Genomic DNA, 12,497 nt, shown 5'->3' with positions numbered 1-12,497 from the left:
GTCATGGTAACTAATTGATGTATATGTTAATGAACTTGAGGTAAAAGGCCTATTAACTTATGGGAGAAGGGCACCTCAGCATTACTAGGTGAGGAAATACAGATAAGAAAAGGGGTTGAAACCCCTACTGAACATGCATTAGGCATAGGGGCATCAGCATAACCCATTATAAAAGATGTATCTCAGCCTGCCTGCCTTGGGAGATGCCAGGATGATGGCCACTGGTGATGATGATGCTGGTGAGTATGATGAGGAGGATGAAGACTAACACTTCTGGTTTTTCTGCAATGGATGGTGTGAATATATTGTTGTTCAGATGCTTGTTTTATGTTCTTCACTGGTGATCAGCTGTTCAGCAGGGTGCAGGAGGAGCTGGGGGGAAGGGGAGGAGCAGAGCAGAAAGAGGCAAGGGCAGAGGCGCAGAATGGGGTGGGAAGAGGCAGGGCAGGAGGCAGAATGGGACGGGTGGGGTGGAGTGAGGGCAGGGCTTGGGGTGGAGCAGGGGAGGTCGAGCGCCCCTGGGGAACTCTGACAGACAGCGCCTCGATCACCTTTCAGAGGTTATTCAGAGCATATTCTCCAAGTGCAGTGCAGGGGTTTGAATGGCTTTCAGTGCAGGATGGCAACCTTATCACAGGGGCATGTTCTTACTGCACACCAACTTGTTTACTCACCTGACCAGGTCCATGAAGGCATCAGTTGTTTGCACCTGCTCAATCTTGCCCTCCCGGTGCAGTTTGTCCTTGGACCCTTTGCCTGGATGGATGATGATCACCATGAGGATGCCGATGAAGACCGCTATGATGGTGGTCATCATGTAGTAGACTACAGCCCGCAGCCCCATCTTCCCAGAGGCTTTGCCATCCAGTGAGGCCATGCCTGGGCAGCCACACACAGAACAAGGCAATTAGTGGTGGGGCTGGAGGGAGACTCTGGGGGTGCAGGGGACTGTGGGGTGCAGGAAGTAGACTTTGGGGGCTCTAAGGCAATGTGCGGTGTGAAGAAGGCTGTGGGAGTGCAAGGGAATATGGATTGAAGAAGGGAATAGTACACTGAGGAGGAATCAAGGAGATGTGCGGTTGAGAGGCAGGGTTTGGGGTGCAGGGGGATGTGGGAGTGGGAGGCAGGTTTGGGATGCAGGGAGATGTGTGGGTGGAAGGCAGGGTTGCAGAGAGATGTAGGGGGGTTGGGGCAGGGTTTGGGGTGCAAGAAGATGTGGGGGTGGGAGGCAGGGTTTGGGGTGCATGAGAATGTGGGGGTGGGAGGCAGGTTTGGGATGCAGGGACATGTGGGGGTGGAAGGTGGGGTTGCAGGGAGATATGGGGGGTCAGAGGCAGGGTTTGGGGTGCAGGAAGATGTGGGGGTGGGAGGCAGGTTTGGGGTGCAGGGATATGTGGGGTGGAAGGTGGGGTTGCAGGGAGATATGGGGGGTCAGAGGCAGGGTTTGGGGTGCAGGAAGAGTGTGGGGGTGGGAGCAGGTTGGGGTGCAGGGGATATGTGGGGTGGAAGTGGGGTTGCAGGGAGATATGGGGGTCCAGAAGGCAGGTTGGGGTGCAGGAAAATTGGGCGTGGGGGGTCAGGTTGGGCAGGGGTTGTGGGGTGGAGGACAGGTTTGGGGTGCAGGGAGATGGTGGGTGGAAGGCAGAGTTCCACTTAGGATGCGCATGAATCCCATTCACTGTTACAGACAGGGACACGCAGCCCTAGAGGCTAGGCAGCAGTTCTGCAGAAAGGACCTTGGGGTTACAGTGACGAAGAAGCTGGATATGAGTCACAGTGTGCCCTTGTGCCAAGAAGGTTAATGGCATATTGGGTGTATAAGTAGGCGTGCAGCAGATCGAGGGACATGATCATTCCCCACTATTCACATTGTAGGTCTATCGAGTACTGTGTCCAGTTTTGGGCCCCACACTACAAGGAGGATGTGGAAAAATTGGAAAGAGTCCAGTGGAGGGCAACAAAAATGATTAGGGGGGCTGGAGCACATGACTTATGAGGAGAGGCTGAGGGAACTGGGATTGTTTAGTCTGCAGAAGAGAAGAATGAGGCGGGATTTGATAGCTGTTTTCAACTACCTGAAAAGGAATTCCAAAGAGGATGGATCTAGACTATTTTCAGTGGTCCCTGATCACAGAACAAGGAGTAAAGGTCTCAAGTTGCAGCGGGGGAGGTTTAGGTTTGATATTAGGAAAAACTTTTTCACTAGGAGGGTGGTGAAGCACTGGAATGGGTTCCCGAGGGAGGTGGTAGAATCTCCTTCCTTAGAGATTTTTAATGTCAGGCTTGACAAAGCCCTGGCTAGGATGATTTAGTTGGGAATTTGTCTTGCTCTGAGCACGGGGTTGGACTAGATGACCTCCTGAGGTCCCTTCTGACCCTGATATTCTATGATTCTATAAGGCAGGGTTGCAAGGAAATATGGGGGTCAGAAGCAGCGTTTGGGGTGGGAGGCAGGTTTGGGGTGCAGGGAGATGTGGGGGTGGAAGGCAGAGTTTGGAGTGCAGGGATTTGTGGGGGCAGGCAGAAGGGTTTGGTGTGCAGGAAGATGTGGGTGCAAAAGGACAGGGAGACTGAGTGGGAGCAGGGAATGTGAGTTGCAGGAGACAGACTTTGCTGGGTGCAGGAGGTGTGGGAGGCAGATTTTGGAGGCTGCAGAGGATTATGGGGTGTGGGAGGCAGGCTTTGGGTGTGTAGGGAAATGTGGAGGCAGAAAGCAAACTTTGTGGGGCATATGAGGCAGACTGAAGAGAAGCATGAGGAGACTGTAGGGAGTGCAAAGAAATGGGATGAGAGAGGAAAAAGGAGGGGGCAGGGTAAAGGAGAAGGGAGTGAAAGATGGGGGCTGGTCAAGGTGAGAGGGGGTCTGGAGACAGAAGCCTTTGAGAGCCCTGGAGGGGACGTGAATTATGAGGCAGAGCGGCTGGGCAGGGAGGATAGGGAACCAGGACAGTGATGGGGAGCGGGCTGGAGGGTGCTGGAATGGCTGCTGTGTTAGCGAAGGGGAAAGGGAGCCCCCTCCAAGCAGCCATTGGGCAACCTACAGTTTTGCCTGGCTATTTCAGGTGCACTGTCACCCTGCAATGCTCACACACGCTTTGGGGGTGCGCACTTCCTCCTAACGTCTGAAGGCAAATGAATACCTCCAGCCCCTCCCTGCCCCCCAGTGCATCTTTAAGTCTCAGGATTGCAGCACTGGGGGCTGGCAGGACCATCATGCTTCCCCCTCACCCTTCCCAGACAGGCATAAGACTTCCTGCTCCCCTGACCTCCACCCAAGACAGCCAGGGGACAGATGAGTCAATCCCACTTGCCATAATCCCAGACAAGGCCTGGACAAGGTCAGTCAGGGACCTGCAGCGAGAGCTGGGTCACTGGCTGGCAGTGCTGTTGCAGGGTGCTGCATGGCCTGTAGGATGCAGACAGCTGCAAGCACCAGAAAAGGTCCCTCACCTGTGACCAGGCTGGAGACAATGAGGGGAAGAACCAGCATCTGGAGCATCCGCATCAGCAGCTCTCCTGGGAAGGAGAAATACTTGATCTGGCGATAGGTCATCTTGTAGGGTCGGAGGGCAAAGGCCAAAATGATCCCTGAGAAATAAGGGATAAGAAGGGAAACAGGATAGTGTCTGCCCCAGCAGCATCTCCAAATCCTGCTGAGAGCGACAGCACCTGCAGTGTGGGCCCTGGGTCCTGTTCTGCTGCCTTCCTCATTCACACCAGCCCAACGGCGGGCCCTGCTGCTCCCTGGACCCCGGGCCTTTAGCAGGCACTGGGCCCTCCCCTGCTGCCCTAGGACTGCCAATTTTGATTGGACATATTCCTGGAGGTTTCATGACATGACCTAATCTTTAATTAAAGATTTATCTTTAATTCCTGGACATGCCAGGACAATTCCGGAGTGTTGGCTGGCATCCCTGTGCTCCCTGCCCCTGCAGACATGCAATGTGCACAGGGCCTATGGCGGGCACTGGGCTCTCCCCTCCTAACCCCTGTCCCCCCCACACTTCCAGTGTGCACAAGGCCAATGGCAGGCTATGGGTCCTCCCTCCTAGACTCATCCCCCACCATGCACATAGGGCCTATGGTGGGCTCTGGGCCCTCTTCCACTGTCCTTCCCCTCCTGCAATGGGCACAGGGCCAACTGGTCCCTGAGACATCCTGGCTCTTGCAGAGATGTCGAAATACTGTTAGTACCACGAGCGGTGCAAGCCCTTTGGAGACATGCCGGTGGAACCGGGTCCCTAGGAACAATGAGCATGGCAGCCTGATGCTGCTCGGGTGCCAAACCTGGTGATTCTTCCCCAGGAGAGTTACAAACAAATAACGGAATGTCCCATCCCTGTGGGAGCTGAGCCCTCCAAACTGCTTCTCAAGCTTGAAGGGTTCCCCCCAGTTTCCTCCCCATTTCCTCAGCTGAGCTGCCTTTGAGTGCAGCTCCTTACAGCAGCCAGAGGGGTCGCGCTACAGCTACAAGAGGCACCTGCTCCTCTGCTCTCTATAGTGTGCTAGCACCATCGTTGGCACAGCTCCTCCTGTGCAGCGGGCACTGAGAGCTCCGAGCCACCTCGCTGGGTTCAGATCTCTGGGATGCCACCACGTCTAAATTAAAGGCTGAGGTGAGATGCTGACTTGGGAGGGAATGAATCTGTACAATCAAAGGGTTAAACACAGCCCCCTGCGCGAGGCCTGTCCTTTAGCCATTGCCTCAGTAAGCACGAATGTGCCAGGCATGGAGAATGGCCCTTTCCCCAGGATAACGATTCCTGAGACTCCCTTATTACAGGGGATGTTGCTCATGTAAATGGTGAGCTCCCTGTCTGGTAAACAGGAGCCACACCATGAGAGTACACCAGCCAGCCTTCAGCAAGAGGGGGAACAGCACTGCTCTAAACTTCCCTGCTGCACTCCCGGGTTGTATTTCTAGCCATGCAGCTCACCCATGCAAACACTTCAAGGCTAGAAGAGTCCATCTGACTGCCTTCATTGCACAGGCCAGAGACTTCACCCCATGATTCTGCAGCGAGCCAGCTGAAATGGTTGAGCTAGAGTGGATCTTTTAGAAAAAGACGTCCAGCTTTGATTTAAAGAATCCAAGTGATGGAGATTCTACACTGCTTTGGCTGGTCTAAAGCGAGTTACAGGATGGCTCCCTGCCTCAGTTTCCCCTCTGGGCAGTGGGGATAAGGAGACTTACCCTGTTGGGGCTGGGAGGCTTCCTGAGGGACTGACTGTCTGTAAAGCTCTCAGAAAACCTCGTGCAGCGGAGGTTTAGTGTAGCTTTCTGTAGTTCTCTTCTGAGGCTGGCTGTTATGAGCCACCGCGTGCTGGAACCATGCTGCTTTGCACACAGGCAATGCCTTGTGCCTGAGGCTCTCAAATCATCCTCACTTTCCCAGGTGCAGCAAATCCCCTTAGTGGAGGCACAGCTTATAGCAGCAGAGGGCTTTTTAGCTAGTAAAGCTATACAGTGCCCCAAGGCAAATGATCTAAAGATGACCTTTTTCTGGAATAACTGCAACTACATGAGCAGGAATCACCCCTGCACAACACCCTTACACCAGCAAACATTCCTAGTGCAGAGCCAGCCGGCTCTGTGAGGCGAAGCCTGGCTCTGCGTTCCAGGTGGGAACAGCGGACAGTACAATAAGGCCCTGATCCTTCACAGGCATCTGTAGATGCTCTTGCAATGCAATGCCTCATAATGGAGGCACTGAGAGATGAAGGGACTTGCCCAAGGGCACAGAGTGTGCTTGTGGCAGAACCCTGACCCCAGCACACTTTTTTAATCGCCCTTTGTGGTAACTTAATGAATCTCCTCAGGCAGCACAGCACTGCCCTGCACAGGCTCCCTACCCAGTAGGACAGCAGTGATGGTGAAGAGGACAAAGGCATTTCTCCTGAGGAAACCCTTGGCACTGTCTTTGGTGATGCTGTGCATCCGCTTCTTGGCCCGTGCTGCCCGCTCCTGCACTGCTTGTTGGAAGCGCTGCACCCTGCTGTTGGACCTGAGACGCTTGGCTGACCCCTCATTCAGGAAGAGGCTGTTCACATGGCCCCGCTGGTCACTCATAATCAGATCGAGCCCCTGGTCCAGAAAACACAGTTCTTGGGAAACTAGAAGGGGAGAAGCAGAGTGGAGAAAGAGTCAGAAGGCAGCATGAAATCTCCCTAATCTTGACAGTGCCCCCCGGCCCTCGAGATATAACTACTCAGGCTGTTTGGGAGGCTGTTCTGAAAGCCCCTCAGAGCAGAATCAGAAACAGGACATTGCATTTGGGGAGCTGCCAGGGGTCTGAATTACTTCGATTCCGACTCTAGTTTAAAAGCGACAATGCTATCGTTTCGCCCAAGCAGCAGGGGAACAGGAGCCCCTCTGCGGGGAATGCAGGCACTGGCCTGGGAGTGGCTAAGACCAGATAGACATTCTCACTCCTTTTCAAGAGAATTTGTGGGCTGGACAATGATGAGATTTCTCCTCCTCCATCCAGACGATATGTTTTTAAAATATACAAATGATTCCATAGAAGCCCAAGGAGCAAACCAAACTTCCCAAACTGGTGCTGCAAGAACAATGTTGCATAAGGGAAAATAGCCCCTATATTTTTCATAGACACAGAGGAAAGAAACAAAAGCCCTCTGTAGTTTTCACCGAGTGGGAAAGTTGTGATTTTTTTCTCTGTTATTTGTAAATTTTATTTCAATTGCACAGCTTTCAAACAGCACATCTGAAACATCTTCATTGCTTCTTCCTCCCCCAAAACAAGCTGAAAGAATTCTTCCTGGTTTATTTTCACTGGCACACCTCGAGTCCTTTCTTGTGTTTACAGATCTGAAGGTCAAAAGCACCGTTTCTCTCCAGAGAGGCAAATAATGGGCCTAATTCTACTCTCAGTTACACCAGCGAAAATGTGGAGCAAATCCAGAACAGTCAATGGAGTAAACTTTGATTTACACCAGTGTGACTGAGAGTGCAAGCTCATCCTTTGACTTTATAAAGTTTCATGATTCCCTGAAGGCAACAGTGCGTGAGTTAGTGAGAGTTTGTGTGTTGTGGGACTGGGAATGAGTGTGTGCTTTATTAATTTAAATTTGTATTGTTTTGTGAGTATGTGTCTGTGTGTGAATTTGTGTTTGACAGCGTGTGTGTGTGAATATGTGTATATAAGTATGTGTGATTTCAAAGTGTGTATGTGTGAGTGTGCACACACAATTACACTATTATCCCTAAAAAGAGTCTGATGGATCATAGAATATAGGGGTTGGAAGGGACCTCAGGAGATAATCTAGTCCAACCCTCTGCTCGAAGCAGGACCAATCCCCAGACAGATTTTTACACCAGTTCCCTAAATGGGCCCCTCAAGGATTGAACTCACAACCTTGTGTTTAGATGGAAAAGGTGAAATTTTATCTATGCCCAAAATGGCAAATTCACCTCAAATGAGAGAATTTCTGTTATCATGTGGGTCAGTTGCTGGCTTCTTCCACAACCCAGCCTCTCATTCCCCCTCATTGGTGCTGCTGTTGTGTGAGGTTACTTGGGAAAATTGGAACAATTGCATTTTTTAATTAGTTCTCAATCAGAGTCATTATAAAGCTTTTCTGGCTCCCCAAATGCAAGCTCCTTCTTGTAATGCTGGGAAGCGCTGAGTCCCAGATCAGATGTTATAGCCAAGGCTACAGTTGCTCAACATTCCCCATTATAAGACTCTGTTTTCAGTTGCATATACCTTTGTCAAACTTGAATCATTTGTACCTCAGGCTGAATTTCTGGGAAAATGTCAGCCAAAACACTGCCACCATTTCAAAGAACAAGGTTAGTGAAAATATGTTGTTTTCTCCATGTTAAAAAATTCTGGAGACCTTTTCTTTAAGAAGTCTAAGGCCTCAATGCTTTGGAGATAATAGATAGATAATAAGACAGAAAATATCATATTGCTTCTATATAAATGATACACCCACATCTTTTGAATACTGCGTGCAGCTGTGGTTGCTCCATCTCAAAAAAGATATATTGGAATTGGAAAAAGTTCAGAAAAGGGCAATAAAAATGAGGAGGGATATGGAACGGCTGCCATATGAGGACAGATTAATAAGACTGGGACTCTTCAGCTGGGAAAAGAGACGACTAAGGGGGGGGATATGATAGAGGTCTATAAAATCATGACTGGTAAATAAGTAAATAAATAAGGAAGTGTTATTTACTCCTTCTCATAACACAAGAACTAGGGGTCACCAAATGAAATTAATAGGCAGCAGGTTTAAAACAAACAAGAGGAAATCTTTCTTCACACAACACAGAGTCAACCTGTGGAACTCCTTGCCAGGGGATGTTGTGAAGTCCAGGACTATAACGATTCAAAAAAGAACTAGATAAGTTCTTGGAGGACAGGTCCATCAATGGCTATTAGCCAGGATAGGCAGGGATGGTGTCCCTAGCCTCCGTTTGCCAGAAGCTGGGAATGGGTGACAGGGGATGGATCATTTGATGATTACCTGATCTGTTCATTCCCTCTGGGGCACCTGGCATTGGCCACTGTCAGAAGACACGATACTGGGCTAGATGGACCTTTGGTCTGACCCAGTACAGTCATTCTTATGGAGCAGGGACTTAACATTTGGCACAAGGATGTCATTGTGTCAGGAACGTGCCTTTTGCCATTCCCATGAAAATCTGTCAAAATTTTTGCCAAGTTACAAGCCTTTGAAAAATTTCAGTTCAAACATGCTCAGTAGAGGCTGGCTAGAACTTTGCAGTTAAATCCCCTGAAGATTTCATCCACACAGAACATGCTCCAGACTGAGGCTGAACAGGACTTTTCCTGCAATTGCAGCTCTTGGTTGCTGTGGGCTGGGGTTGGTTCCTGGTCTGTGCACAGGAACTGAAAGCAGGGAACCTATTTCTCCTGTGCTCTCAATGATCCCCTTGCTGGTCCCAGGCAACATGGATGAGGAAGCTACCTGATTCAAATGCAGCGGGGATAAGAGCTGGACCTCTGGGGCAAGAGATAGTGAAGGGGGTGGGTTGAGGCAAAGAGTTTGTGGGTGGGGGGAAAGTGGGACTGTAGGCTGGTGGAGAGGAGAGGAAAATTAGGACTGGGAGTTGGGGGGAGACTGGGACTGGCTAGACAAGGAGACTGGGACTACGAACCAGTGGGGGCAGAAGCAGGGGCAGGCGAGACAGATCTGATGAAAAGTCAGAGTGCGAGGGAAGAACTGGATCCAGCTGGGCAAAGAGATGGGGACAAAAAGCTGGGGTGAGGGACGAAACTGAGATTGGACAGGTAGCTCAGAGAGGGAGACTGGAACTGGGAGCCACTGGGGATGGGAAATGTAGACAGGATGGGGAGTGACTACAGGCCAGGAGACAGAAAGAGACAGATCAGAGGAAGAGCTGAGAGGCGGAAACTGGGACTGTATAGGAAAGGAAATTGGGACTGGGATGAGAAGCCTGAGGAGTGGAGAGTGGGAACTGGAATGGGACCGAGATGAGCAGCCAGGGTGGGAAAGTGAGAGAACTAGGACAAGGACAGGTTAGAGGGAATGGGGCAGAAGGGGTCAAGCTTGGGGCGAAGGGGCAAAAGAGTCTGTGCCCACAAAAGCACATGTCCCTCCAGAGCCTGGAATGGAACCCAAGATCCCTGAGTCTCACTGTCCTCCGCTGCCAGCAAATCACTGTGAAACCCACTGGCAAAGGGTCCCATCCCCCTCGAGTGCTGGGCCATATAGAGGATGACAAGCTACCACAGATACCAGTTACTCAATTAGCTCAAGTCACAGAGGTCTGTGTGTGGATCTAAAGGTTCCAACCCTGCTAATGACCCATGTGGTCATAAGACTATAGCCCACTCTACCTTGAATGATCCCTTACAATATGTGCTAACAACTTATGCTAAACAATTTGTTCCACGCTGCATTTTGCTGTGACTCTGGGTGTAACTTTCCCAGACCTGAAGAAGAGCTCTGGGTGGCTTGAAAGCTTGTCCAGAAGCTGGTCTAATAAAAGATATTAGTTGACTCACCTTGTCTCACTAGTATTCTGGGACTGCCACAGCTACATCTACACTGCATATAACTTCACTATACCAGATCCAAGCAAAATTTCTCACCACGTTTCAGCAGATTATGAACCAAACTCTCAGGTCAGAACCCCTCCCACAGAGTCCAACAAATGCTTCCTTTGTCTCATCAGGGTGAATACGATGGGCAGTGAAAGAGAGGGGGGTGGCTTGGGGTGTTTGTCCCTCCTTTTTATAGCTTCCCCTCCTGAAAGACATTTCCAGATGGGCACTAGGAGACAAAGGCCTGGTCTACACCAGTGTTTTTCAATCCGTGGGTTGTGACCCAGTACTGGGTCGTGGCATGTCAGGCACTGGGTCACGTTGCTCTGGTCAGCACCGCCGACCAGGCCATTAAAAGTCCTGTTGGAGGTGCTGCCCAGCTAATGCAGGCTAGTGTCTACCTGTTCCAACTCCACGCTGTGCCCCGGAAGTGGCCAGCAGTGGGTCCGGCTTTTAGGCAGGGGGGCCACGGGGCTCTGCATGTTGCCCCCACCCCAAGCACTGCCTCTGCATTCCCATTGGCCAGGAACCAGCGAACAGGAGCTGGGGGGTAATGCCTACAGGCGAGAGGTGCGTGCCTCCACCTAGGAGTGGGACCTGCTGCTGGCTGCTTCCAGCGCACAGCTTGGTCTGTGGTGCCAGGACAGGCGGGAAGCCTGCCTCTGTACCCCAGCTGCGATGCTGACCTGGGAGCCACCAGAGATAAGCCTACACCCCAACCTCACACCCCAAACCCCTTCCCCAGCCTCAGCCCCTACAAATCCGGAACCCCTTCCTGCACCTCAAACACTTCATCCCCAGCACCATCCCAGAGCCTACACCCCCACCCCAGAACCCTGACCTCCTCCTGCACCCCAATCCACTGCCCCAGCCCTGAGCCCCCCCAACCCCTCAACGCAGAACCCCTTCCTGCACCTCAAATCCCTCATCCCTAGCCCCACCCCTGCACCCCAACCCTCTGCCCCAGTACTGAGCCCCTCCCACATCCCAAATCCCTCATCCCCAGCTCCGTTGGGTCATGGGCATCAATAATTTTCTTCAATTGGGTCCCCAGAAAAAAAGTTTGAAAACCACTGATCTACACCGCATGGTTAGGTCAGTGCACAGCAGCTTACCTGGACCTAGCTCTGGAATTGGCTTCACTTAAATTTGGCTCCCGCTGACGTAAGTGCCTCACTACGCTTACTTAATAACACCACCTCCCCAAGCAGCATAAAGTCAGGGTCAATGTAATTAGTTAACGCAGTGTCAGTGTAGACACTGCATTAGTGCGTTACTGACATCGAGTGTTACTGGTTTCCAGGACCTAGCAGCACTCCATTGCTAAGTGTAATTGCACAGCTGACCATGCCGGCTGTACACTCCTGCCCAGAGTACACAGGATCTCCTGGGGCAGTGAGGAGAAGAGGCTGTGCAGGCACAGCTCCAATCTTGCCATAGAAATATGAATATCTATAAGCAGATTGCTCAGGGCATGCAGGAGAAGGGCTACCACAGGACCAGCAGAAGAGCCATGGGAAAGCCAAGTAGCTGCGGCGGACGTACTAGGCGGCCAGGGAGGCCAACAATCACTCTGGCAGCCCTCCCTAGAAGCCTTCAGGAGAGGATTGCAGAGTGTCTACCTCTGTTTGTTGTGCAACTACCTCGTCTCATATGAGTCAACCAATGAAAAGTTGACACCGTTATTTCATTAGCCTGGGGATGGGAAGAGTGCCATCTTTAAACCAGAGCTATTGTTGCACTCCCTAGCCTTGTGGTATCGCTTGCGAAGACTGCTGCTGTTCCTTGTCATACATATCCCTTTGGCTGTCACCCCTGCACAAGCAGCTCACAGATGTCCATATATCTATGGCTGGTCTGTATCAGTGCTTGCACAGTTGCTTCTCCCACAGGCCTGGGAGATCCAATACTTCTTGTCTACTGCAGGCAGAAACATGTCTAGCACGTGGAGCCAGCATGGCTGGTTGGGCAGTTGCACACAACAAGGATTAGCTGCTAGGTGAGTTTGCCAAGATTGGCAATCAGGAAAAGGCATTTCAAAATACACAAGAGGGTTTTAAAAGAGTGGGGTGGGGTGGAGGTGGCTTCCAGACTCTACGAGCTCTGGGAGCGGAGTTTACAATTGTGACCACTGTGGTTACTGATGCAGGGAGTGGGACAGCTGCTGGAGGACTGTTAGGGTCAACACAGGTCAAGCAATGTCTACACTCGCATTGCATCAACCTCAGTAAGTCAGGCATGGCTCATCGCTGCTTAGGAAGGTGGTTTTACTGCATGGCAGTATGTGACGTTATTGACATGAACTGGGACCGTATAGATCATTGTCTTGTAGTGGCACCTAATCTTGTATAAAGGGGGTCAAATAGGGATGTCTAAGACAAGCTTATGGTTGGCTAGTTATGGTTATGCTCTCTGTATGTGTGTATCATTTTTGTAGTT

At 51.1% G+C, this 12,497-nt stretch overlaps 1 protein-coding gene and 1 long non-coding RNA gene across 3 annotated transcripts in view; both read right to left on the bottom strand.

Moving 5' to 3' along the window:
• Nucleotides 1-12,497, bottom strand: part of LOC142047451 (uncharacterized) — a 390,762-nt gene that overhangs the window by 65,219 nt on the left and 313,046 nt on the right. The gene's annotated exons all lie outside the window — the stretch shown is intronic.
• LOC116822589 (excitatory amino acid transporter 1-like) overlaps nucleotides 1-12,497 on the bottom strand; it is a 138,467-nt gene that overhangs the window by 58,406 nt on the left and 67,564 nt on the right. For both annotated transcript variants that reach the window (XM_032776573.2, XM_032776576.2), the window contains 3 exons: nucleotides 5,854-6,114; nucleotides 3,451-3,588; nucleotides 675-879 (listed from right to left, as the gene is read on the bottom strand). In XM_032776573.2, coding sequence (XP_032632464.1) covers nucleotides 675-879; nucleotides 3,451-3,588; nucleotides 5,854-6,070 — 560 coding nt within the window. In that variant the 5' untranslated portion in view covers nucleotides 6,071-6,114. The remainder of the gene's footprint in view (nucleotides 1-674; nucleotides 880-3,450; nucleotides 3,589-5,853; nucleotides 6,115-12,497) is intronic.

This window comes from Chelonoidis abingdonii, chromosome 11 (assembly GCF_003597395.2).
Source record: "Chelonoidis abingdonii isolate Lonesome George chromosome 11, CheloAbing_2.0, whole genome shotgun sequence".
NCBI classification, from domain to species: domain Eukaryota; kingdom Metazoa; phylum Chordata; order Testudines; family Testudinidae; genus Chelonoidis; species Chelonoidis abingdonii.
This window is presented reverse-complemented; position numbering and strand designations above follow the sequence as displayed.